The sequence below is a fragment of the Budorcas taxicolor genome, chromosome 5 (genome assembly GCF_023091745.1).
Source record: "Budorcas taxicolor isolate Tak-1 chromosome 5, Takin1.1, whole genome shotgun sequence".
Classification (NCBI taxonomy): Eukaryota; Metazoa; Chordata; class Mammalia; order Artiodactyla; family Bovidae; genus Budorcas; species Budorcas taxicolor.
This window is the reverse complement of record NC_068914.1, coordinates 73,810,381-73,836,749: the sequence shown is the minus strand read 5'-3', so window position 1 is coordinate 73,836,749 and position 26,369 is coordinate 73,810,381. Positions and strand designations below refer to the sequence as shown.

The window sequence follows — 26,369 nt, the reverse complement described above, 5'->3', positions numbered from 1 at the left end:
TTATGAGACAGATTATTGCTGCTGCTGCTGCTAAGTCAACTTCAGTCGTGTCTGACTCTGTGTGACCCCAAAGACAGCAGCCCATCAGGCTCCGCCATCCCTGGGATTCTCCAGGCAAGGACACTGGAGTGGGTTGCCATTTCCTTCTCCAATGCGTGAAAGTGAAAAGTGAAAGTAAAGTCACTCAGTTGTGTCCGACTCTTCATGACACCATGAACTGCAGCCTACCAGGCTCCTCCACCCATGGGATTTTCCAGGCAAGAGTACTGGAGTGGGGTGTCATTGCCTTCTCCGGACAGATTACTAGTAAGGAGATTAAATCAGTAATCAAAAATTATCCAACAAATAAAAGTGTAGGACTAGAGGACTTCAATACTGAACCCTATCAAATATGTAAAGTATTATTACCAAGAATTCTCAAACTCTTCTGAGAAATAGAAGGGGATGAAACTCTTCCAAATTCATTTCACAAGGACAGCATTATTCTGATACCAAAACCAGACAAGGATGCCACAAGAAAGAAATTTCTGCACTTCTGAAAATACCATTAAAAACACAAGCCACAGAGTAGGAAAACATTTGCAAATCAGGTATTTGATACATGACATGTACATACATACATGATTTGATCCAAGAATTCTCAACACATAATAAGAAAATAACCCAATTTTGGCAGTCCAGTGGTTAAGATGCTGCACTTCCTCTGCAGGGGATGTAGCCTCAATCCCTAGCTGGGGAACTAAGATCCTGCATTCCATTCAGCATGGCCAAAAAAGCAATAATAAAAAATAAAATGTTCAAAAGATTTGAACAGACACTCCAAACAAGATACATGGATGGCAAATAAGCTCATCAAAAGATGCTTGACATCATTGATCATTTGGGAGATGCAAATTAAAACAACAATGAGGGACCACTAGACACATTTCAGGATGCCTAAAATGAAAAGGATGACCACATCAAATGTTGGTAAGGCCGTGGAGCAACTAAATCTCTCATACACTGTTGGTGGTACAATCAGTTTGGAAAACAGTTTGGCATTTTTCTTTAAGAGGTAAACATATACCTACCATGTGACACTTACATTCTATTAAAGAAATTTATCCATGAGAAACGGAAGCATATGTCCATACAAAGGCTGGTACACTAATGTTCACAGTAGCTTAACTTAAAAAAATGTATGTTTGACCATATTGGGTCCTAGTTGTGGCATGCAGGATCTTTGTTGCATCATTTGGGATCTTTTAGTGAGGCACACGGACTCTCTAGTTGTGACCTGTGGGTCACAGAGCACTCAGGTTCAGTAGCTGTGGTATGGGGGTGAGAGGGTAACAGGCAGGAAGGCTAGGGGTCCCCAAACAGAAGAAACAGGCTGCAAGTGTCAGACATTTTTTCTCTCTCTCTTAAGCAGAAGGAGGAAACAAACTATAAGTGTTAGTGTTTTTATCCCCTTCTCTGGTGGTGGTGGTGGTTTAGTCACTAAGTCGTGTTGAAGGAGGAAACAGACAGAGCTGGGCTCCATCTTAGGCCAGGCTGATACCAATGGAAAACCAGACCCCTCCCCCGCACCCCTGCATAAAAGAGACTCAGGACTTGTACCTGGACTCTCCGTTGCCTAAAAGAATATGCTAATTATCTCTGTAACAGAACAAAGTGGTAAATTGCATTACGTTTATCGGGATATGACCATAGTCCTATTGATAAATATCCACTGTTCATCTAGTCTTGTGACACATGAATCATGGGTTAACTTTGATCATATCTCTCTTTTACCTTGTCCAGACTAGTTTCAAGGAATTTGGGGAGGTGGATTTGAGCAAGTACACTTAGGATATATAAGGTTTTCACAAAAACTGGTCGGGGTCCTTGGCTAAGAGGAGACTCTGCCTTGGGCCCGCTGGTGTAATAAACTGCACTCCACTATCTGCATTGTCCTTCTGAGTGAGCTTGTTTCCCGGAATGCATGGCTGCAACAGTGTCCGACTCTTGCAACCCCATGGACTGTAGCCTGCCAGGCTCCTCTGTCCATGGGATTCTCCAGGCAGGAATACTGGAGCAGGTTGCCATTTCCTTCTCCAGGGGATCTTCCCGACCCAGGAATTGAACTCAGGTCTCCTGCATTGCAGGCAGATGATTTACCAACTGAGCTATGAGGGAAGCCCTCCCCTTCTCTATATAAATTTAAAAAGAGGTTTCTTTTAAGATCTGTGTTGCCACGATGACACCTAATTCCACCTGAACTTAACTTTTCTCAAACCTTGAGCTAACCAATGCATTTTTCTTATGGAAATGTCTGTCTTAAGCTATGTTAATGAACTATGTATTTACCCTAGACTCTGTCTTCAAATTAGTTCTGCCTAAGATTAAGAACAGACTTTGACAAACCAGTATGTTTTACTCATGCAAATATTCTCTTAAGCTACATTAATGAGACTGTATTTGCTTGGAAACCTGCCTCGCTTCAAAATTCATGTCAATCATTTAATGGCCTGGGACATCTCACCTTGTGCCATTGTTATCTCAAAATGCATGTTGTGGGTGAGGGGCCTAGTACTAGTCTCTGAGTTTTGAGACATTTCCTTTCTCTAATTAGCAGACTGCTAGTAGCTATACAATGGCAACCCACTCCAGTACTCTTGCCTGGAAAATCCCATGGACAGAGGAGCTTGGTAGGGTGCAGTCCATGGGGTTGCTAAGGGTCAGACACGACTGAGCGACTTCACTTTCACTTTTCACTTTCATGCATTGGAGAAGGAAATGGCAACCCACCCCAGTGTTCTTGCCTGGAGAATCCCAGGGACGGGGCAGTCTAGTGGGCTGACGTCTATGGGGTCGCACAGAGTCGAACACGACTGAAGTGACTTAGCAGCAGCAGCAGTAGCTATATAACATCTAGCTAAAGACTAGCGGGGGGGCACTGTTTCTGCCCCCTTCTGATGTCTATGTCAGAAGCCTTCTCTATCTCTTCTATACTTTAATAAAACTTTATTACACAAAAGCTCTGAGCGATCAAGCCTCATCACTGGCCCCAGATTGAATTCCTCTCCTAGAGAGGCCAAGAATCCTGTCATCTTTCATGGCTCAGCAACAACCTTTCAGGGGCTTAGATGCTACGCAGCATGTGGGATCTTAGTTTCCCAACCAGGGATCGAACCTGAGTCCCCTGCATTGCAAGGAGGGTTCTTAACCCCTGGACCACTAGAGAAGTCCCCATTGTATCTTCATTTGTAATAAGCTACTATAATAAGCTATGAAAACTGTTAAAAACTCAAATATCCATCAAATTCAGGTGAATAGATAAACAAACTGTTATAGATCCATACAATAGAATACTACTCAGTGGAAAATCAATGGATACATACAACAGTATGAATGACTCTTAGTTATGCTGGATGAAAGAAATCAGACAATAAAAGTAGATACTGTATGATTCCAATTAACATAAAATCATAGGATGTATGTGTATGTACATGGGCTTAGTCTCTCTGTCATGTCCAACTCTTCACGACCCCATGGATTGTAGTCTGCCAGGACCTCTGTCCATGGAGATTCTCCAAGCAAGAATCATGGAGTGGGTTGCCATTCTCCTCCAGGGGATCTTCCCAACCCAGGGATAAAACCCAGGTCTCCCACATTGCAGGCAGATTCTTTACCATCTGAGCCACTAGGGAAACCCAAGAATACTGGAGTGGGTACTCTATCCTTTCTCCAGAGGATCATCCTGACCCAGGAATCAACCAGGAATTGAACTGGGGTCTTCTGCATTGCAGGCGGATTCTTGTAAGCCCAACTATAGGAAAGGCAAACTAACTTCCAGTGACAGAAAACAGATCAGTGGTGGCCTGGGAATGTGGAGGGCAGGAAAGAGGGATCACAAAGGGGCAAGAGGTATTTGGGAGGCAGGGAGTGTGACTGATGTGTTCATTACCTTGATTGAAGCAATGACTTCACGTATGTGTACATGTGCCAGAATTTAACCAAATGATACAGCTTAAATATGTGTGGTTTATTGTATGTTAATTCTACCTCAAGCAAGCTGTTAAGATGGAGCACATATTTATAAAATATGTATTGGGTATAACATATAAGGAAACAAAACACTCCCTGTGTCCATCACATGGTTTTAAAAAGTAAACATTACCGTTATTTTTTAGCATTACTATATTTCCTGAACACCCTAAGGCCCAGGCTTTCTTGTTAAAAACAGATGGATGTCTGAAAATATTTTCTTAATACTTTAGGTTCACAAAAGTGAATATTCTGGGGACTATTTTTATGTAAGTTAATTCAGTCGTGTCCGACTCTGTGCGACCCCATAGACGGCAGCCCACCAGGCTCCCCCCGTCCCTGGGATTCTCCAGGCAAGAACACTGGAGTGGGTTGCCATTTCCTTCTCCATTGCATGAAAGTGAAAAGTGAAAGTGAAGTCGCTCAATCGTGTCTGACCCTTAGCGACGCCATGGACTGCAGCCTACCAAGCTCCTCCGTCCATGGGATTTTCCAGGCAAGAGTACTGGAGTGGGGTGCCGTTGCCTTCTCCGGTAAGTTAATTCAGTAATGTAGTAATTTGGCACAGGTTGAAGGTGAAACTTGCCCTTTAAAGATGGGCAGCCCAAAACAGTGACTTAAAAATAATCCCACTGTGCAGTTATGAACATCTTAGAACCTCTGCCTAGAATGCAAAAGGGAAAACTCTTGCTGTGACCAGACAGGCATGTGCTTTCACTTCTTTTTTTAAAAAAATGAGGCAGAGGTGGGCAGGATGGAACAGAAGTAGGTTGGGGCACGGAGTAATAAATGGGGTTTAGCAACAGCCTCCTGGTGTGTTTTCACCAAGCTCCACCCCCAGATTCTGTTTTCTTAGGAGAGACTGGAGAACAGAAGCTGTGAGTACTCTCTGCATTTAAAACTGCAGCAGTAGTCTCCAAGCAGGAAGAGGGGGCTGTAATCAGCTTTCCTTCTAAGGAAAAGCTGGGAACCTTCTCATTTCACTTCACGAAAAATAAGCCATGAGGCAACATCTATTAACTGGATAAAACAGGCCTCTTGCCCGAGATCTGACTTCAGCTGTGTATTTCCAGCACAGCCAGCTCTTCTTTTCTCTGCTGCTGATTGGCTCTGGAGTGTGGCCAGAAACCTACTCCCTGCAATTAAAGGAGTCAGACCTCTTGTCCGCTTATCTGTTTTTTTCTCTTCTGAATGATGGCGCTCACCATTTTTATCCTCCGTCTGGCCGTCTGCATCCTGGCATTTCCCATGTACCTGCTGGACTTTCTGGGCTTGTGGAACTGGATATGCAAACAGTGGTTCCCCTACTTCCTGGAGAGGTTCACTGTGATGTACAACAAACAGATGGAGAGCAAGAAGCAGGAGCTCTTCAGCAACCTGCGGGAGTTCACAGGCCCCTCTGGGAAGCTCTCCCTGCTGGAGCTGGGCTGTGGCACGGGGGCCAACTTCAAGTTCTACCCCTCTGGATGCCAGGTGACCTGTGTTGATCCCAACCCCAGCTTTGAGAAGTTCTTGATCAAGAGCATTGCCCAGAACCGACACCTGCAGTTTGAGTGCTTCATAGTGGCTGCCGGGGAGAACATGCACCAGGTGGCCACAGGCTCCATAGATGTGGTGGTCTGCACCCTGGTGCTCTGCTCGGTGAAGAACCAGGAGCAGATCCTCCAGGAAGTGTGCCGAGTGCTGAGGCCGGTGAGTGCGGGCATGCGGAGGGCTGCTTAGTAGCAACCACCATCACCAAGGGCAGTCCTCCCAATTTCAGTAGATCAAACACCCTAACATAAAAGTAAAGCTCCAAGAAAAGACACTATTGAATTTTTAAAAAAGCTTCGAGTGCAGAAGAAGCTATGAAGGAAAAGATTGATAATACATGAATAAAAAAAAGTTAGAACTCCTGTAGGGAAAGGACTATAAACAAATTTGAAGTACAAAAATATTTTGTAAAAAATATTTGCCAAGGATGATAATGAGTTAACTTCCTTCATAACTGTGTTGCAAATCAACAAGGTCAACATGATTCCTAAATAAATTGTTTTTAAAAAGAGGGAAAAAAAGCAAAGCACAGGAACAGAAATATAAATAAAAATAGCCAATATATGATTTAAATATCTAGTCTTGTAATTAAAGAACAAATTAAAGTATATTTTATAGTGGAATCTTTAAAATAAAACAAATGAATATAATAAAACAGAAACAAATTCATAGATATATAGAACAAACTAGTGGTTATCAGCTGGGAGAGGGAAAAAGAGAGGAGCAGGAGTGGTATGGGATTAAAAGATACAAACTAGTATGTGTAAAATAAATAAGTAACAAGGATATATTCTACAGCACAGGGAAATATAGTCATTATTTTGTAATAAATTTAAATGGAGTATAAACTATAAAAAATTTGAATCATCTTTCTAAATTACATATATATGCGTTAGTAGGGGGAGGTGGGAGGGCGGGTTGGGATTGGGAACATGTGTACACCTGTGGCGGATTCATGTTGATGTGTGGCAAAACCAATACAATACTGTAAAGTAAAAATAATAATAATAAATTTTTAAAAGGGAAAAAAAATTTGAATCACTTTGTTGTACATCTGAAACTAATATTATAATCAACCGTGCTGCTGCTGCTCCTGCTAAGTTGCTTCAGTTGTGTCCGACTCTTGTGCGACCCCATACACAGCAGCCCACCAGGCTCTTCTGTCCCTGGGATTCTCCAGGCAAGAACACTGGAGTGGGTTGTCATTTCCTTCTCCATAATCAACCATACTTCAATTAAAAAGAAATTAAAGCAAGACCCTTTTTATCTACTATTCTGTCAGAGACTTTTAAGTTCAGTATGATATTGGGGTGGGTCTAGGGGTCTGGACACCCAACTGGAGGAAGTGTCCTCTTCAGAAAGCAATTTAATAATATCAAATTTTTAAGTAATTTACATCTTCATCCAACAGGAATTTATCCTATAGCTATCCTGCAAAAATACACAAAAACTCATTTAAAGGTAAAAATATTCATCACAGCATTTTTAATATAATAAATTGGAAATAACATCCATCAATGGGAAGTTGTTAAGTACATTGTCACATAGTATAAAGAATTTCTTTGCAGCTGTTAAAACAAGAAATTTGTACCTATGTCAATGAAAAACATTCTCAAGAGATAGTGTTAATTTTAAAAGCAATGAAAGCAGAATATTATGTAGAGTGCTAATCCATTTGTGTGTGGAGGGGGAGAATATACTTATATAAGTATTTATGTTAATGGGAATTATAAACATATAATCATTAACAGTGGTTACCTATTGGGAAGGGAACTGGATGAGGAGAAAGAATTTCTTTTCCTTTTATACCTCTCCATATAGTTTGAAATTCTTTATACCTGTATGTAATTTTCACATATTACCTTTATTGTTTACTTAAAAACTTGTTTTAAATAGAAGCTTGATGTGCTCCAGTCCACGGGGTTGCAAAGAGTCAGATACGACTGAGAAACTGAACAACAATTCTAAACAAACTTGAACATACATAAAATATGAATATTTTAACATTTGAATTTACTCTTCTAGGGGAAAAAGATGGTCTGTAATCCCCAGTTTTATTTTCTCCCATCCAAGTACTAACCAGGCCCAACCCTGCTTAGCTTCTGAGATCAGACGAGATGGCCATGTTTAGGGTGATACCGCCGGAGACCTCAGTTTTATTTTCTAACAGAGGAAGTTCCTCAGGAAGAAATGGAGTTGAAGATAGTGTTTAGAGGCAATAATATACAGTTGTCCCTCAGAGTCACTCCCTGCCCCTACCACAGATACCAAAATCTATACAAGCTCAAGTCCCTTACATATAATGGTATAGAATCTGCATATAACCTACGCATGTCCTCCCAGATACCTTAAATCATCTCTAGATTACTTTTTAATACCTAATACAAGGTAAATGCTATATAAATAGTTGCCAGCATGTGGGAAATTCAAGTTTGGCCTTTTTTGAACTTTCTGGATTTTTTTCCCCAGTATTTTTCATCTGTTGGTTGAATCCAAGGATGCAGGACCTGTGGATACTGAGGGCCGACTGTAATTCTGTGTTTGGCTCAAGAATAGGCTGACATCAAAACTGTAACTGAAAAAGGTCTGATTCTGACATTCAAATCCTGGGTTCTTCTGTCCCAAGACTGGGCATTAACTGGGCACATTTAAGAGACATTTTGCTTATGTGTTACTAATCTCACAACGCCTCTGCAAAGCAAATAATGATCACCTCGGGTTTAAGCACTGAGAATGCTCTTAGGGGATCATATTCTTCCTTTAGCTCCTACAAAGCATCCACACATTGCTGAATAGAACCAGAGGCTTTCCTGCATTCTCATTCACTCCATCACTCAGTCCTTAACGCAGGGACTGTCTTCATGTTGGGCTGGGGAAACAGACCTAGAGAAGTTAAGAAACTTGCCCCACATTATACAGCCAGCTGCTGCTGCTAAGTCGCTTCAGTTGTGTCCGACTCTGTGCGACCCCATAGATGGCAGCCCACCAGGCTCCCTGGTCCCTAGGATTCTCCAAGCAAGTATACTGGAGTGGGTTGCCATTTCCTCCTCCAATGCATGAAAGTGAAAAGTGAAAGTGAAGTTGCTCAGTTGTGTCCGACTTGTAGTGACCCCATGGACTGCAGCCTACCAGGCTCCTCCATCCATGGGATTTTCCAGGCAAGAGTACTGGAGTGGGGTGCCATTGCCTTCTCCGACACAGCCAGCAGATCTGACTTTAATGCACACATTCTTATCACTGCACCACAGTGCTTATCACTGGGGCTTTGTATTGCTTCAGCTTCAACATTTCTACCATTTTTGCTGGCTATTCTTCCTCTGCCCATCCCTAAACACTAGAGTTTCTATTTTGGCTCTAATTTTGCTTATATACACCCCCTGTGTAATCTCATGTACCGCCAAAGTTTTCACTTACCATGCACACAGATGGTTTCCAAATCTAAGTATCAAGCTCAAATCTCTCTTCTAATCCCAAATCTTCATGCCCAGTTGGCTACACAAGTCACCTGAAAGGGTAACAGGCTCTCTAGCCTAACCTGTGCAATCCAGAGGGCATCAGCAACCTCCTCAGACCTGGGTCTCCTCTTCTCTCCTGTCCTCTTCCATGAAAAAAAATTTTTTCAGCAGGAAATTTCAAGTTTTCCATTCCTGAACACACATCTCGTACCTGCCCACAGAGGGGCAAGTAGAGGGAACTCCCTCTCTAAACTCTGCCTGGACAGCCAAGACTAGGGAAGCTAGAAGAGGCTAAGGAGAATGGGACAGTCATCATGGGTTTTGGAGGTACTCATCGGTCCCTTTTCCCCTTCTCCCCCACAGGTAGGTTAAGTAGAAAACTTCTGAAGACTCGTTAAAAATGTGTACCCTCTACTGTGTCCAGACTTGATCTATAGTTACAGGACTGTCCTAGATGAAACCAGCAGTTACTGCTATTTGATTATTTACATACAGCATACACTGATTGAAAAAAAATCAAATTACAAAATATTATCATGAATTCAGTAACTTTTAGATGGCTCAATATCTGTCTTTTTTTTAAATTATTTTTTACATAATTTTGTTTTCTGTCAAATCTCAACATGAATCAGCCATAGGTATACATATGTCCACTTCCTCTTGAACCTCCCTCCTATCTCCCTCCTCATCCCACCCCTCCACATTGATACAGAGCCCCTATTTGAGTTTCCTGAGACATACAGCAAACTCCCATTAGCTATTTTATATATGGTAATGTAAGTTTCCATATTACTCTTTCCATACATCTCACCCTCTCCTCCCCTCTCCCCATGTCCATAAATTTGCTCTCTTTATCTGTTTCTCCATTGCTTCCCTGCAAATAAATTCTTCAGTGCCATCTTTCTAGATTCTGTATATGTGTGTTAATATATGGTATTTCTCTTTCTGACTTACTTCACTCTGTATAATAGGCTCTAGGTTCATCTACCTCATCAGAACTCACTCAAATGTGTTCCTTTTTATGGCTGAGTAATATTCCATTGTGTATATGTACCACTACTTCTTTATCCATTCATGTGTCGATGGACATCTAGGTTGCTTCCACATTCTAGCTATTGTAAATAGTGCTGCAATGAACAATGGGGTACATGTGTCTTTTTCAGTTTTGGTTTCCTCAGGGTACATGCCTAGTAGTAGGATTGCTGGGTCACGTGGTGGTTTTATTCCTAGTTTCCTAACGACTCTCCATACTGTCTTCCTTAGTGACTGTATCAACTTATTACATTGACACCAACAGTGCAAGAGGGTTCCCTTTTCTCCACACCCTCTCCAGGATTTGTTGTTTGTAGACTTTTTGATGATGGTCATTCTGACTCATGTGAGGTGGTATCTCGTAGTTTTGATTTCATTTTTCTAATAATGAGTGATGTTGAGCATCTTTTCATGTATTTGTTAGCCATCTGTATGACCTCTTTGCAGAAATGTCTGTTTAGGTCTTTTTGCCACTTTTTGATTGGGTTGTTTGTTTTTCTGGTACTGAGTTGTATGAGCTGCTTGTATATTTTGGAAATTAACCCTTGTTTTGTTTGCTATTATTTTCTCCAATTCTGAGACTGTCTGTTCACCTTGCTTATAGTTTCTTTGGTGTGCAAAAGTTTTTAAGTTTAACTAGGTCCCACTTGTTTACTTTTGGTTTTATTTCCATTACTCTAGGAGGTGGGTCATAGAGGATCTTGCTTTATGTCATCAAGTATTCTGCCTATGTTTTCCTCTAAAAGTTTGACAGTTTCTGGTCTTACATTTAGGTCTTTCCTAGCACCACTTACTGAAGAGGCTGTCTTTGCTCCATTGTATATTCTTGCCTCTTTTGTCAAAAATAAGCTATCCATTGGTGCATGGGTTTATTTCTGGGTTTTCTATATTGTTCCATTGGTCTGTATTTCTGTTTTTGTGCCAGTACCATACTGTCTTGATGGCCGTAGCTTTGTAGTATAATCTGAAGTCAGGAAGGTTGATTGCTCCAGCCCCATTCTACTTTCTCAAGAATGCTTTGGCTATTCAGGGTCTTTTGTGTTTCCATATGAATTGTGAAATTTTTTGTTCTAGTTCTGTGAAAAATGCCCTTGGTAATTTGATAGGGATTACACTGAATTTGTAGATTGCATTTGGTACTATAGTCATTTTCACAATATGGATTCTTCCTACCTAGGAACATGGAATATCTCTCCATCTGTTTATGTGGTCTTTGATTTCTTTCATCAGTGTCTTATAATTTTCTGTATACAGTTATTTTGTCTCCTTAGGTAGGTTTATTCCTAGATATTTTATTCTTTTTGTTGCAATGGTGAATGGGACTGATTCCTTAATTTCTCTTTCTGATTTTTCATTGTTAGTATACAGGAATGCAGGTGACTTCTGTGTATTGATTTTGTCTCCTGCAACTTTGCTAAATTCACTGATTAGTTCTAGTAATTTTATGGTGATATCTTTAGGGCTTTCTGTGTAGTATCATGTCATCTGCAAACAGGGAGCACTCTCCTTTTCTGATCTGGATTCCTTTTATTTCTTCTTCTCTGATTGCTGTAACTAGGACTTCCAAAACTATGTTGAATAATGGTGGTGAGAGTGGATACCCTCATAAATGGGTGCTGAATTTTGTCAAAGGCTTTTTCTATTGAGGCTTTTATTGAGATTATCATATGGTTTTTATCTTTCAATTTATTAATATGGTGTATCACATTGATTTGCATATATTGAAGAATCCTTGCATCCCTGGAGTAAACCTAACTTGATCATGGTGTATGAGTTTTTTAATGTAGTGGTGAATTCTGTTTGCTAAAATTTTGTTGAGGATTTTTGCATCTATGTTCATCAGTGATATTGGCCTGTAGTTTTCTTTTCTTGTGTTGTCTTTGTCTGGTTTTGGAATCAGGGTGATGGTGGCCTCGTAGAATGAGTTTGGAAGTGTTCCTTCCTCTGCAATTTTTTGAAAGAGTTTTAGAAGGATGGCTATTAGCTCTCCTATAAACGTTTGACAGAATTCACCTGTGAAGCCATCTGCTCCCAGGTTTGTTTTTTGGGAAATTTTTGATCACAGTTTCAATTTCTGTGCTTGTTCATAATTTCTATTTCTTCCTGGTTCAGTCTTGGAAGATTGAACTTTTCTAAGAATTTGTCCATTTCTTCCAGGTTATGCATTTTAGGTTATGCCATATAGTTGCTCAGAAATCTCTTATGATCCTTTGTATTTCTTCATTGTCTGTTGTAACCTCTCCTTTTTCATTTCTTATTTTGTTGGTTTGATTCTTTTTTCTTGATGAGTCTGGCGAAAGGTTTGTCAATTTTGTTTATCTTCTCAGAGAACCAGCTTTTATTTTTATTAATCTTTACTATTGTTTCTTTCATTTCTTTTTCATTTATTTCTGCTCTGATCTTTATGATTTGTTTCCTTCTGCTAATTTGGGGGTTTTTTGTTCTTCTTTTTCCAGTTGTTTTAGGTATAAAGTTAGGCTGTCTATCCAGTGTTCTTGTTTCTGAGGAAGGACTGTATTGCTATAAATTCCCCTCTTAGAACTGCTTTTGCTGCATCCCATAGGTTTTGAGTTGTTGTGTTTCCATTGTGATTTGTTTCTAGGAAATTTTTAATTTCTCTTTTGATTTCTTCAATAACCTGTTCATAATTTAGAAACATACTGTTTAATCTCATGGTGCAGCTTGTCACTTGTGTACATCTTGCAGGTGGACTTTCCTCCACCTCATGGATAGGGTCTCCAAGATGATGTGGTGGAGAATCCTCCAGGCTCACAAGAAATTTCACTTTGCTTGCTTCTCCTGCTCATGATCTCTTGGGTCGAAAGGATGTTCTTCTCCTACATCTCAGTCTTCTTCAGCTTGGCCTTATGGAAGCTGATTTCCCCATGTTGGGCTTGTCTGCCATTTTCTTACAACAACCCGAGAAGTTCCTCTTCAAGTCTCCTGTCCAGTGCTCCCCCTTGTGTCACTGCCGAAAGAGACCTGGTGGTTTTCTTTTTTTTTTTTCAACAAACCAAAAACTTGTGCTTTTATTTTTTTCCTATTTTTAAAAATTAATTTTTATTACAGGATAGTTGCTCTACAATGTTGCATTAGTTTCTATTGTACAGCAAAGTGAATCCCTTCTGGGCTTGCTTCCCATTCAGGTCACCACAGTACATTAAGTAGAGTTCCCTGTGCTGTACCGTATGTTCTCATTTGTTAGATGATTCATTTTAAAAAATTAATCCTATCTCTTTCATTCTGTGATAATGGTACAAAAGTACAAGACATGGTTATTTAGCCTCAGACAGTGGTTGGTATGGATTCAGACTCCCACAGGCTTGCAAAGCAGAGCCTAAGAACAATTTTCAGAAGAATTTAAAGGTTTTTTTTTTTTTAAATAAAAAGAGAAGCTAAAAAATTGTAATTAAAAGGGAAACAACAAATGGGGAAACATTTGTAGTGTATGTAGTTTAATTATAATAAAAGCCCTTACTGCTGCTAAGTCACTTCAGTCCTGCCCGACTCTGTGCGACCCCGTAGACGGCAGCCCACCAGGCTCCCGTCCCTGGGATTCTCCAGGCAAGAACACTGGAGTGGGTTGCCATTTCCTTCTCCAATGCATGAAAGTGAAAAGTGAAAGTGAAGTCGCTCAGTCGTGTCCGACCCTCAGCAAACCCATGCACTGCAGCCTTCCAGGCTTCTCCATCCATGGGATTTTCCAGGCAAGAGTACTGGAGTGGGGTGCCATTGCCTTCTCTGAAAAGCCCTTACTAATCGGTAAAAAAAAACCCCAATGGCCTATTAGGAAACTGATAATGGACGTTAACAGACAAATCAGAAAAACAGAAATCCAAACAGCCAGTATTAGTAGTCAAAGTGTTAGTCACTCGTGTCAGACTCTTTACGACCCCATGGACTGTATAGCCCACGAGACTTCTCTGTCCATGGAATTCTCTAGGCAAGAATACTAGAGTGGGTTGCCATTCCTTTCTACAGGGGATCTTTCCAACACATAATGTTTAGTAAAAGATGTTACAATTAAAAATACTAAAGATATGCATGTTATAAAAAATACCACATTACACACCAAATAGATTTTTAAAAACATAGATGAGCATTTATTGAAAATGGGCACTCACATCTATTGCTGGTATGAATACAAACTGGGGCAACTCTTCCAAAGGGCAGTTTGACAACCTGGCTTCTGAGATGGCTCAGTGGTAAAGAATCCACCTGCCAATGCAGGAGATGCAAGAGACATGGGTTCAGTCCTTGGGTTGGGAAGATCCCCTGGAGGAGGACATGGCAACCCACTCCAGTATTCTTGTCTGAAGAATCCTATGGACAGAGGAGCCTAGTGGGCTACAGTCCACGGGGTCGCAGAGTTGGAAGTGACTGAGCACGCAAGCACGCGTGTGACAGGCATTAAGAATAGGGCCTTGAATGCTTTAAATTGCTTTAAATTTTAGCTATCATTATGTATTACTTTTATGAACAGACAATATAGACTGGCAGCTCTGTATACAATCTGACAGAAGATGACGCTATTAACCACAATGGTATCGTAGTAAGTTTGGATTTCTCCATATCTTCTCATGAAGTGGACCTCTGGGGCCACTGAAATCTGACATTTAAACATCTTATCAAATTGTTTGTCCCAAACTAAAATTCTTCGTGGTTTTCTTTCCCCCTTTTCTTTCTCAGGGAGGAGCTTTTTATTTCATGGAGCACGTAGCAGATAAGCCTTCCACCTGGAATTACTTCTGGCAACAGGTCCTGGATCCCGTCTGGCACCTTCTGTTTGATGGATGCAACCTGACCAGAGAGAGCTGGAAGGCCCTGGAGCAGGCCCGCTTCTCCAAGCTGAAGCTGCAGCACTTACAGGCCCCTCTGTCCTGGGAGCTAGTGCGCCCTCACATCTACGGATATGCTGTGAAATAGTGGAAGCAGGGAGCTGAGACCCAAAGGGCTCAAATAATTTAAGGTTTTGGCTTCACACTTAAAACAGTAACTGAAAGATGGGAACTCCCTTTTTTGGGTAAATTTACATTTCATCCCTTAAAGTTTATGTTATAACCTAGTTAACCATTTTCTATCATCTCCCAAAAATCAAAACACAAAACAACTTTGAACTCTCTCTTGAAAGAAACAGTGGGCTTCCATAATTAAATTCTACCATTATCCTCAGATCTTACTTTATTCCATAACTTCACAGTTTATCTTATTTAAATTATGACCCAACAGATTTTAATTTCACCATTTCTATGAGAGGCTGATGCTAATAAGAATTAAATCACACAAAGGAAGATTTTGAAAAGGAAGAGGGGAAAACATCTTAAGAATTCACAAACTGAATAAAGAAATACTATTTGAAAAATCCAAACCTAAAAGCACAGGTGTTGTTTTTATTTTTTTTAAGGAATCGGAATCTACTTGCTCTTCTTAGTATCACTGTGCTGGCTTTCAAAATTAATGTACCAGGACGCCACACCTGGTTCTGCCCAGCTCTGTTATGTTTTTTATTCTGGTATTCCACCAAAGTTTGTTCTCCTGCATTCCAGTCTTTAATTCTTACAAGCAAGATTGTACTTTAGTATATCCATAAAACTACATGAAGCAGAGTTCTTGGGTTCATTTTGCCCATTATATAGCATGTACTTGGCTGAATGTTTTAAACTGCAAGCAAAGGAAATGCCCACTGTAGTGAGGGAAACACTGAATGCTTGGGTATGCTTTGTAAGAGCCCCCTCAAAATAGGCAACCTGTGAGTCTGTAAAGAGGTAGACAAATATTGTTTGGATTATTCTGATCAAATTTCTACTCTGGTCCCAAGATGATTTCTTTGTTCCTTGTAACCACAGAAACCTTGAAAAATCATCACAAGTGTATTGAAAACAAGTTGGTCAGTTAGAGGATTTAGAATTTTCAGCACAAGTTTGTATGCACTTTAATAAATTTAGTATGTTTTCTGAGATGATTTTGCAAAAGGGCTATTTTAAATATCAACTCAAATTTACATATATTTTAGGAATGGAAATAAAATGAATGATTTATATCTTTGCTGGCTTACTTTCATTTTTCTTAGCATCTCTGAGAGGGCTTTCCTTCATGGTGGAAAATTAAGCTACTTGAATGTACGTATTTTTCCTTCTACAGCCAGATAACTAAATACAGCTAGCAGATTTCAGAAAAACCAATTTGGGGGACTTTCCTGGTTGTCCAATGGTTAAGACTTGCACTACAAATGACAGAGGATGCTGGTTCAGTCCCTGGTCAGGAAACTAAGATCACATATGCCATGTAGCATGGCCAAAAAATAAAAGGCAATTTTGGAAGGGTCTGAATGGGTTTTGAAAAGTTCAAGTCCAAAAACTCCCTTTGTGAAATCCATAGAGCAGAAAGAATGGAAGTTTACTATTCTCTCTTGTGCATGAAAACAGTTACCATTACGGTGAGGTTAGGACATGAGTCTACAGTCTCCTGAACTATGGAATGTGAATATCCTCCCTCCAGGGTCTCCCCAAAGTAGGGGCATTCTTATTTGCCCAACTTACTACTGGTTAGGTCAGTCTAGGGATTGAGAAATCTGAAAAACCACAGGTTGATCTGGTGAAGTATTATTGACATGCTGGAAGGTGTGTAATACCAAAGTACAAAGTACTGGGCACATTCTTCTCAACTCCCTTTTGTTTAAATGGTGTAGCAAATATTATCCTTACTCTCTACAGGTGGGGAAAAATAAATAAGTGAAGTTTCTCACATTCCACAAGGTACTGAGCTAGTCTTAGAGCCCTAATTCCTAAAACCACAACACCTGTTTTGACAAGCATCCCTGCCATACCACCTTCTCAGGCCCAGAAAACACACATTTATGATCATTCCAAGAACCGAAGGACATGACTTAAGCCTATGCAAAATGGAAACAGAGAAGAGGCAAAACATGTCAATGCTTTTTAGGTCCTGTGTTGGTTAGAGTCCCTTGATTGCTGGTGACAGAACTCCCAACCCAAAAAGACTTAGGTAGAAAAGAACTCTGACTTGAATTAGTGAAAGGTTTAGGAACAGAGGGGCTTCCCTGGTGGCTCAGAGAATAAAGTGTCTGCCTGCAATACAGGTAACTGGGGTTCAATCCCTGGTTCAGGAAGAGCCCCTGGAGAAGGAAACGACAACCCACTCCAGTACTCTTGCCTGGAAAATCCCATGGACAGAGAAGCCTGGTAGGCTTCATGGGGTCGCAAAGAGTCAGACACGACTGAGCAACTTCACTTTCACTTTAGGAACAGAGAGCCTGAGGCACAGCCTGGGCAAGGCTCAGATAATGTTATCAGTAGCCAGACAGTGTCTAGGGCCACATCTGCCCTCCTCTCTCTTTCAGATGGTAAAGTCTTTGGAAATAATGCCAGTCTTCATGCTTCCAGGACCCATGGCCAGTTGAAAAGATCAAGACAACTTTTTGAAACACTCCAGAGTTCTACATTGGAGTCTCAGTTGATTCTTCAATTGACAATACTAGGTCAGAAGTCCATCCCTGAGTCATTCATCCTATTTCAATGGGATGGGTGATGGGCACAGCACTTCATCCCAAGGGCTGAGGACACCCAAACCATGGGGACTGAGACAAGGAGAGTTGTGTATCCTCCAAATGAAAGCAGGGCCTGTGATTAGGGAAAGCAGGAATGGATGGTAGCAAGGCACACTACAAATGTCCATTATAAATACATCACTGCATTCTGATCAGACCCTCTGTTTGTCCTTCTAAGCATAGTGCCATGTTCAGAACACTGGCTTTTCCGTGGGATAATAGCATGCAGTGAGAGAAATAAAAGATAAAAGGACACTGGCTTTGCCATCAAAATGACATGAATCAAGTTCTGGCTGTGTCCTTCATTGACTATGACCTGGGGCAAGTTACTTCTCTAGTGTCACTCTCGTCATCTGTTAATGGGGATGATATCTACCTAAAGGGTTACTGTGAGGAGTTAATGAGGTGAGGTACTTAGTGCTTAATAAATGCTGAACTTCATTCAGCACTTACTGCATGCCTACTGTGTACTCTGCTCTTGGTGCTTGGCTTAGAGCCCTGAGTAAGCTACACTTGTTCTCTGCCCTCAGGGAGCATCTACTGTGGTGATCAGTGCTCTCTCTGAGGAAGAAGTTCAGGAGAATGAAATCTGACCCTCCCAGGGAGAGGATCAGAGGCTTCCTTGAGGAAGTGACATCTGAGCTGAATTTCAGAGGATGAATAGAGTCTTTCAGCCTAATGGAACAGCTTGTGTCACAAACAAACAATAAAAAAAGAAAAACAATATCTTCAAGGAACTGAAAGACAGTAGGCAGGGCTGGGAACCCAAAGGGCAGATTTTGGGATGGCTACTGTTTCCATCAGCTTGTTCCTAATTTTGTTAAGACCCTGGGTCCATGAGCTCAACACTTATTTTAATGGCTAACAACAGCAAAAACTTACTAAATTTTATTATATTTATATATTTATTGTATCCTGTTCCTAACTGTTCCAATAATCCAGCTGCTTCCCCTGAATTCCTACATATTTCACACTTGAATAGAAAGTGAGGCAAGCATTACATAAGAGTTCCTTTTGTACTTTTGACCCTGATACGAGCCTTTCTCTTTGGTATTGCTTTAGAAAACACAGAACTTAACATAACTGAAATTCAATTCTTATTTATCTGTTAAGGAGTTCATGGTGTAATGAGTCATAGCAGACTAATGTCAACAAAAGCAAAAAATAAAGCAATTAAATAAGTGTCACTTTAAAGACCTCAATATTTAAAACCAAGAGCATTCAGGCTACATAAAGAATAACCAGGATTCCCTGAACCATGGAATCACCACAGAACTGAGGCAAATGTCATATTAACTGAAGGCCCAGGAAATGAACATAAAGTGGCCAGTGTTCCCAATTTCAAGTTCAGTTTTTAAAATAATAATAATACCCAGATGATGTATGACATTATTTTGTTTCTAAAGGAAACTATTTGGGAACCTACAGAGAATTACATGGGAACAAGGAAAATTACCATTCAGAATCTACCTTTTTGTTTTGGCCAAATGGCATATGGGATCTGAGCTCCTTGACCAGAGATTGAACTCACACCCCCTGCATTGGAAGTATAGTCTTAACCACTGAGCCTCAAGGGAAGTTCCCAGAATTCACCATTTTTAAAGATAAAAATCTCTCACATCCCATAGTGCAACCCAGGCCTGCATCCTTCACGGTCTTTAAAATGTATCTGAAACTGATATCAACCATCTTCTTGGAATGATTCATTTATTTTATGACTCTAACAGCTAATAATAAAAATTTTCATTTATTACCCACCTTCTTTATACTGGGGAGTTTTACAGAATTATTTCGTACAGTACTCACAACTTAACCAGGCAGGTGCAATTATCTGCACCCGACAAAGAAGAAAGCAGACCAGTGGGTGTTCTGTCACTTGCCCAGGGCCACAGAGTGAATGGCCATCCTGGTATTCCCACGTAGTTCAACTGACTCCAAAGCCCAGACTTCCCTACAGTGCTGCCCTGCCTCTCCAGCTCTTCTGAATCCTAGTCTCCAACCGTTTGCCCCTTCCTCCACCAATTCTCTTGAATCATCCCCTAAGACTCATTCGGTCTGTGTTCAGTCCCTTGAGAGTTTCTTATAAACTTAGGTTGCGAACCACCATCTATGTGAAGACGATTCCTAAACCTCACAATTGCCATGACTTTGATATTTCGGATTTACCACGTCAACAAAGAATTCACTCTCTTCTTCCCTAAATAAACAACATTTTCCAGCTTCCTCAATATCTGTAATGATGTCCTAAGGAACAGGTAAAGTGATGCCCTAGAAAGCATTTGCTGGCTGTTTCAAGAAGCTGGTTCTTTGAGAAATCTCTTAGCACGCAGTACTCGCCACCAGTCTGTCCCTCCTTTCTCCTACATGCCCAGTACAGCGTGTGCTTTATAGCAGGTGCTCACTGTGAAGCCAATGGGTTCAGCAGCAAGTCCCGCCTCTCCCACATCTCTCTCAACTGGTCCCTTCTACTGCACTTCCACAGCCACCTTCTTGGCCTCAGAATTAATGCCTGGGTGACCACACGTATAGACTGAACGGGGATGGCTAGAGTGATAAACAATTTATGCCGGAACTTGCCAGGTGTCACCTGATTCAAGGGTACGACGGAGAAGTAGCTCTAAGGCAAGGAGGGGATAATACAGCTGGATACAGTAGTACAAAGACATTCCTTTTACAGCTGACTTCACCTTCCTTTCCCTCTTTCACCCAATTCAACCCACAATAAAGCAGAAGTTCAGCAAACAACTTTCCTGGGGTACAAAGAAGTGGCTTCCTAAGGCAGGCACAGATATCTCACCCAAGTCCTGATCTCTCATACCAGAAAATGCTCCAAACAGGTCTCCATGCCTCCACTTCTTCATCACCCCTTTCTGAGCATGAGCTCATAATTTCCAGAACAATTTAATTTGACCATTCCCACAACTCAAAATTACAAAGATATCTATTCATCGTTAAACTGAATTTAAGCTGCTCAACTCTGTATTTAAGGCCTCTATCAACTGACACCTCAATGTTTTTCCCAGCATTGTGGTCCAGTGAAAAAAGCTTCCAGAATGTTTGTTTGTTTTTAAATATTTATTTTGGCTGTGCCAGGTGCAAGTTCCTTAGTTGCAGTATGCGGGATCTAGTCACTTGCTGCTCAGTTTTGTCCAATTCTCTGTGGCCCCATGGACTCCTGCCAGACTCCTCTGTCCATTGGGATTTCCCAAGCAAGAATACTGGGGCAGGCTGCCATTTCCTACTCCAGGGGATCTTCCCGATCCAGTGACCGAACCCACATCTCTTGCATTTCCTGCACTGGCAGGCAGACTCTTTAATACTATCGCCATCAGGGAAGCTCCCTTGTCCCCCGACCAGGGATCAAACTTGGGCCCCCTGCTTTAGAAGTGCAGCATCTTAGCCACTGGGCCACCAAGGAAGTCCCTGAAGTCAGAATACTTGAACAAATCTCATCACCACATTTCACTAATATTTTACTCCCTTAACATAAGAGGGTAGCAGTACCCACATCTCCTAGGATTTTTGTGAGGATGAAACAATATATAAGATGGTTAGTAAGAGCACTGGAACTGCTCCACATGGCCCCTCACTGTGGTCAAGACCCTGCCTCCCTAAGTATTTGTGAGAGGAATAAAGACTGCTTTCCTATTAGAAAAGATCCTTCATTTCTATAAATGTCATCCTGGAATTCCAACTGGCTTAATTATTACACAGTATAATGTTTTCTGAAGAGTCCACACTTTTAAAATCTTTCGTAAAAACTTGGAAAAGCTCCCATTTTTGTACCTGACAATAAAAAATTGGCACCTGCATGAAATGCATTTGCTTCAGCTGCTGAAAGTAACTTCTACAGGGAGTACTGTGGATACTTACAGGGTTTTCTTAGTCCCTCCAATATCGGCTTCCATTTTACCTGTCAAGCTAAGCAGCTAGTATGAAGCTTATAAAAGAAACAGCACTCCTTTCAAATTCTATCTCACCTCTCAGGTTATGGGAACAAATTATTAACTCTGATCCCACAGGAAGAGCTTTTTGTTCCACTTCATTGTCCACCAAAGCTTAGGAACAAAGAAATCTAAAAACTTTCTTTCTAAAAAACCAAAGGCTTAAACAGTAAGATATACATTTATTTATAAACATAAATGATGCCGTATACCAAACTGCATGCCAACGCATACCCCTCACGTGGCGCAGTATTAAACGTGGGAGGAAACACTGGAGAGAGCAGACACTATTAATAAATTGCTAATCTGTCAGCTGCCTTTTTGCTATTGTGCTTTTATTTTCTCCCCTTCATATTCTGTAGGGCCCTTCTGAGTTAAATTTTATAAAGAAACATTTGCCTCTGCTCATATAGCAACTGCCTGACAATTATGTCTGAAAATACGAGAAACAGGTTACGATGGGGCTAATACCAATTCTTAATTTTTATAGGGTCATAAGAGATTTCCTTGAGAGTCTGATGAAAGATACAGATCCTCTCCTTGGGAAAAAAAATGCTCCTACAAATAAACTTACCATTTCTAGAGGAAAACAGACATACTAAACATCTATCGAAGCATGTCATCATAACCTCCAAAGTGCCACATATAAAATTTTACTCTACAGTTTCATTCTTGAAACCCAGCCTTTCCAGCCTTTTACCTCTCCCACCCATTTTTCAACTTAGAAACCTCTGATAAGTCTAATCTGTCTTGGCTACCAGCCAAGACTGATTCCCTTCTCTAACCAGGCTGGACTGCAGTGTAAATCAATTCATCACAACTCTCCCACTCATGCCTTATTTTGCTATTGCCATAAAATCTGCCAATATCTGACTATGGGTCTCCTTTACCTCTACCCTGCTTCTTACTTGTTTAATCTCAGCAAATAGCAAAATTACTATTTGTCATTGTTACTCAAGCTGGGGACCCAAGACATCATCCTAGCTTTCTCTTTCTTCCTACAACCAGATACTGACCCTTCCCTCCTTCTTCCCTCGCTTCTGTACAGATCACTCCTTACTTCAATTAAGCAAGCCTCACCACAGCCCTACCCCTCCCAAACTGTTCTCTATGATCCTTCTGGAAGCTAAATAAAAAGTCATTTCCTGCCTGAAATCCTTTGGTGGCTTCTCCTGGCTTTCAGATCAAAGTTCAAAATCCTTAGCTTAAAATGCAAGATTCTGTAGTATAGTCTGAAATCAGGAAGCCTGATTCCCCCAGCTCTGTTTTTCTATTTAAAGACTGTTTGGCTATTTGGGGTCTTTTGTGTTTCCATACAAATTTATAATATTTTTGTTCTATTTCTATGACAAATGGCGTTGGTAATTTGAGAGGGATTGCACTGAATCTGTGGAGAAGGTGATGGCACCCCACTCCAGTACTCTTGCCTGGAAAATCCCATGGACAGAGGAGCCTGGTGGGTTGTAGTCCACGGGGTCGCGAAGAGTCGGACATGACTGAGCAACTTCACTTTCACTTTTCACTCTCATGCATTGGAGAAGGAAATGGCAACCCACTCTAGTGTTCTTGCCTGGAGAATCCCAGGGACAGGGGAGCCTGGTGGGCTGCCGTCTATGGGGTCGCACAGAGTAGGACACAACTGAAGCGACTTAGCAGCAGCAGCAGCACTGAATCTGTAGATTGCATAGGGTAGTATACGCATTTTTAAAAAATTTTAAATCAGTTTATTGATGTATAATTTATGTATAACAAAATCAACCCATTTTAATTGTACAGTTTGATGAATTTTTGACAAACATGTATGATAGTGTAGTCATTTTGATCTTGGAGAGGCAGCAGTGAGCGGTGGTGTGAAGCAAGACCCTAATTCCCTGCCCAGGAAGTGAACCTGAGTAGCCTGGGCTTCACTAGTGGCTCAGACGGTAAAGATTCTGCCTTCAGTGTGGGAGACTTGGGTTCAATCTCCGGGTTGGAAAGATCCCCTGGAGAAGGGAACAGCAACCTACTTTAGTATTCCTGCCTGGAGAATTCCAGGGACAAAGAAGCCTGGCAGGTTACAGTCCATGGGGTTGCAAAGCCTCAGACATGACTGAGTGACTAATACTTTCACTTTCACAGCCTGGATGAAAACCAGGAATCCTAGCCATCAGATCAACAAGTGGTAGAGGCTAGAAGCTATTTTTCCCTGGATCTTTGCCCCCAGGGAAAAATACATTTCTTATGGTGGAAAAAACTGTAAATGCAGGTACAGGATTTATTATTAGGGACATAGAACAACAATAAGTGGGAGAAGACACAGAGACAGTTTAAGATAGAAGCAAGGCAGAGATGTACATCCAGAGGGAAAGGGTGTGGGCATTCCCCCTAGGGAGGAGGAGCACAAGAAGGAGTAAAGAGGTGGTTGAGTCGTTTACATAGGACAGTTCTTTTGAGTCTTTGTTTCCGTTCAGTTCAGTTGCTCAGTTGTGTCCGACTCTTTGAGACCCCATGAATCGCAGCACGCCAGGCCTCCCTGTCCATCACCAACTCCCGGAGTTCACTCAGACTCATGTCCATTGAGTCGGTGATGCCATCCAGCCATCTCATCCTCTGTCGTCCCCTTTTCCTCCTGCCCCCAATCCCTCCCAGCATCAGAGTCTTTTCCAATGAGTCAACTCTTCACATGAGGTGGCCAAAGTACTGGAGTTTCAGCTTTAGCATCGTTCCTTCTAAAGAATACCCAGGGCTGATCTCCTTTAGAATGGACTGGTTGGGTGCCCTTGCAGTCCAAGGGACTCTCAAGAGTCTTCTCCAACACCTTTAGCCAATTATCTGGTTTCTTTTTCCACACTTGACCTACCATAAGACTCTCCCCAACACACATGTGCAACATTTTTTCCAAGATGGATTCCATCCCAGAGCCAATGAGATCACATATTAGCATCACATATCATGGGAGTGGGGTCCCCTCCTTTTGACCGCTAAGGAGCCTTGCCCCAAGGATGGGAAATATATGACCTCCTGATCCTTTTACTCAAACAAGGTTTAGCCCCTCTCTGTTCCTCCCATGACTGTTATTATAAGGTATCCTCAGGAGACAAAGCCTGGCTATTTACCCTGTTTCAGTTGTTACTTCCACGTGGAAGAGCAAACAGGAGGCTGGCTGTAAGTATCTAACCTACAGCTCACCTTTTTCTTGCACCAAGAAATGTAAACAAGAAAATAGCTGAAATTGCCTAGCCTGGGGCCCAGCTATCTCCTGCCTCAATGTTGACAAAACTGATTCTTCCAATCCAAGAACATGGTATTTCTTTCCAATTGTTTGTGTCATCTTTGATTTCTTTCATCAGCACCTTACAGTTTTCTGAGTCCAGGTGTGGCACTGGCACAAAAGAAGAAATATAGATCAAAGGAACTGAACTGAAAATCCAGCAATAAATCTACACACCTGTGGTCAATCATTGACAAAAGAAGCAAGAATATACATGGGGAAAAGACAGTTTCCTCAATAAGTGATGCCAAGAAAACTGGACAGCTACATGTAAAAGAATGACATTAGAACACTCTCTAGCACTAGACACAAAAATATACTAAAAATGGACTAAAGACCTAAAACTCGAGGAAAACATAGGCAGCACTCTGACATAAATTATAGCAATATCTTTTTTGATCCACCTTCTAGAGTAATGAAAATAAAAGCAAAAATAAACAAACGGGACCTAATTAAACTTAAAAGCTTTTGCACAGCATAACAGAACATAAACAAAACGAAAGACGACCAACAGAACGGAAGAAAATATTTGCAAACAAAGCGACCAACAAGGTATTAATCACCAAAATATACAAACAGTTCATGGAGCTTGATACCAAAAGAACAACCCACTCAAAAAATGAACAGAAGATCCAGAGATACTTCTCCAAAAAGGACAGATGGCCCAAAAGTACATGTAAAGATGCTCAACATCACTAATCATTAGCAAAATGCAATGGTGAATCACCTCACACCACTCAGAATGGCCATCATCAAATAGTCTAAAAACAAAAACTGCTGAAGAGAGTGTGGAGAAAGGGGAACCCTTCTACACGACTGGTGGGAATTTCAAGTGGTACAATCATTATGGAGAACAATATGGAGGTTCCCTAAATAGCTAAATATCAAACTACCATATGATCCAGCAGTCTCAGTCCTTGGTATATGTTCACAAAAAGACATAATTCAAAAAAGTACATGCATCCCAATGTTCATAGCAGCACAATTTAGAATAGCCAAGACATAGAAGCAACCAAAATGTCCATCAGCAGATGAACAGATAAAGAAAATATGGTACGGGTATACAGTGGAATATTACTCAGCCATAAAAAAGAATGGAATAATGCCATTTGCAGCAATCTCTGGATGGACCCAGAGATTATTATACTAAGTGAAGTGAGTCAGAGAAAGACAAACATCACATGATATCACTTATATGTGGAATCTAATTCTAAAAACAACACAAGGAACTTATTTACAAATAGTAACAGACTCACAAATCTTGAAATCAAACTTACAGTTACCAAAGGGAAAACGTGGGAGTAAGTGATAAATTAGGAGATTGGGATTAACATATACACACTACTATAAATAAAATAGGTAACTAACAAAGACCTATACGGCACAGGGAACTCTACTCAATATTTTGTTAACAACTTACCTGGGAAAAGAACCTAAAAAAAGAATGGATATATATTTATGGACAGAGAGAACTGATTCACTTTGCTATACACCTGAAACTAACACAATATTGTAAATCAACTATACTCCAATAAAAAATTTTAATGAATAAAATGCAAGGGTCTCATGATCTGGCCCCA

The 26,369-nt window shown here is 40.9% G+C and overlaps 1 protein-coding gene across 1 annotated transcript; it reads left to right on the top strand.

Moving 5' to 3' along the window:
- Positions 1 to 5,199: 5,199 nt before the first annotated feature.
- TMT1A (thiol methyltransferase 1A) lies at positions 5,200 to 16,031 on the top strand. The gene is made up of 2 exons (XM_052640441.1): positions 5,200 to 5,700; positions 14,718 to 16,031. The coding sequence occupies exons 1-2, from the start codon at positions 5,200 to 5,202 to the stop codon at positions 14,952 to 14,954; spliced, it is 738 nt and encodes a 245-aa protein (XP_052496401.1). The 3' UTR covers positions 14,955 to 16,031.
- The last annotated feature ends 10,338 nt before the right edge of the window (positions 16,032 to 26,369 follow it).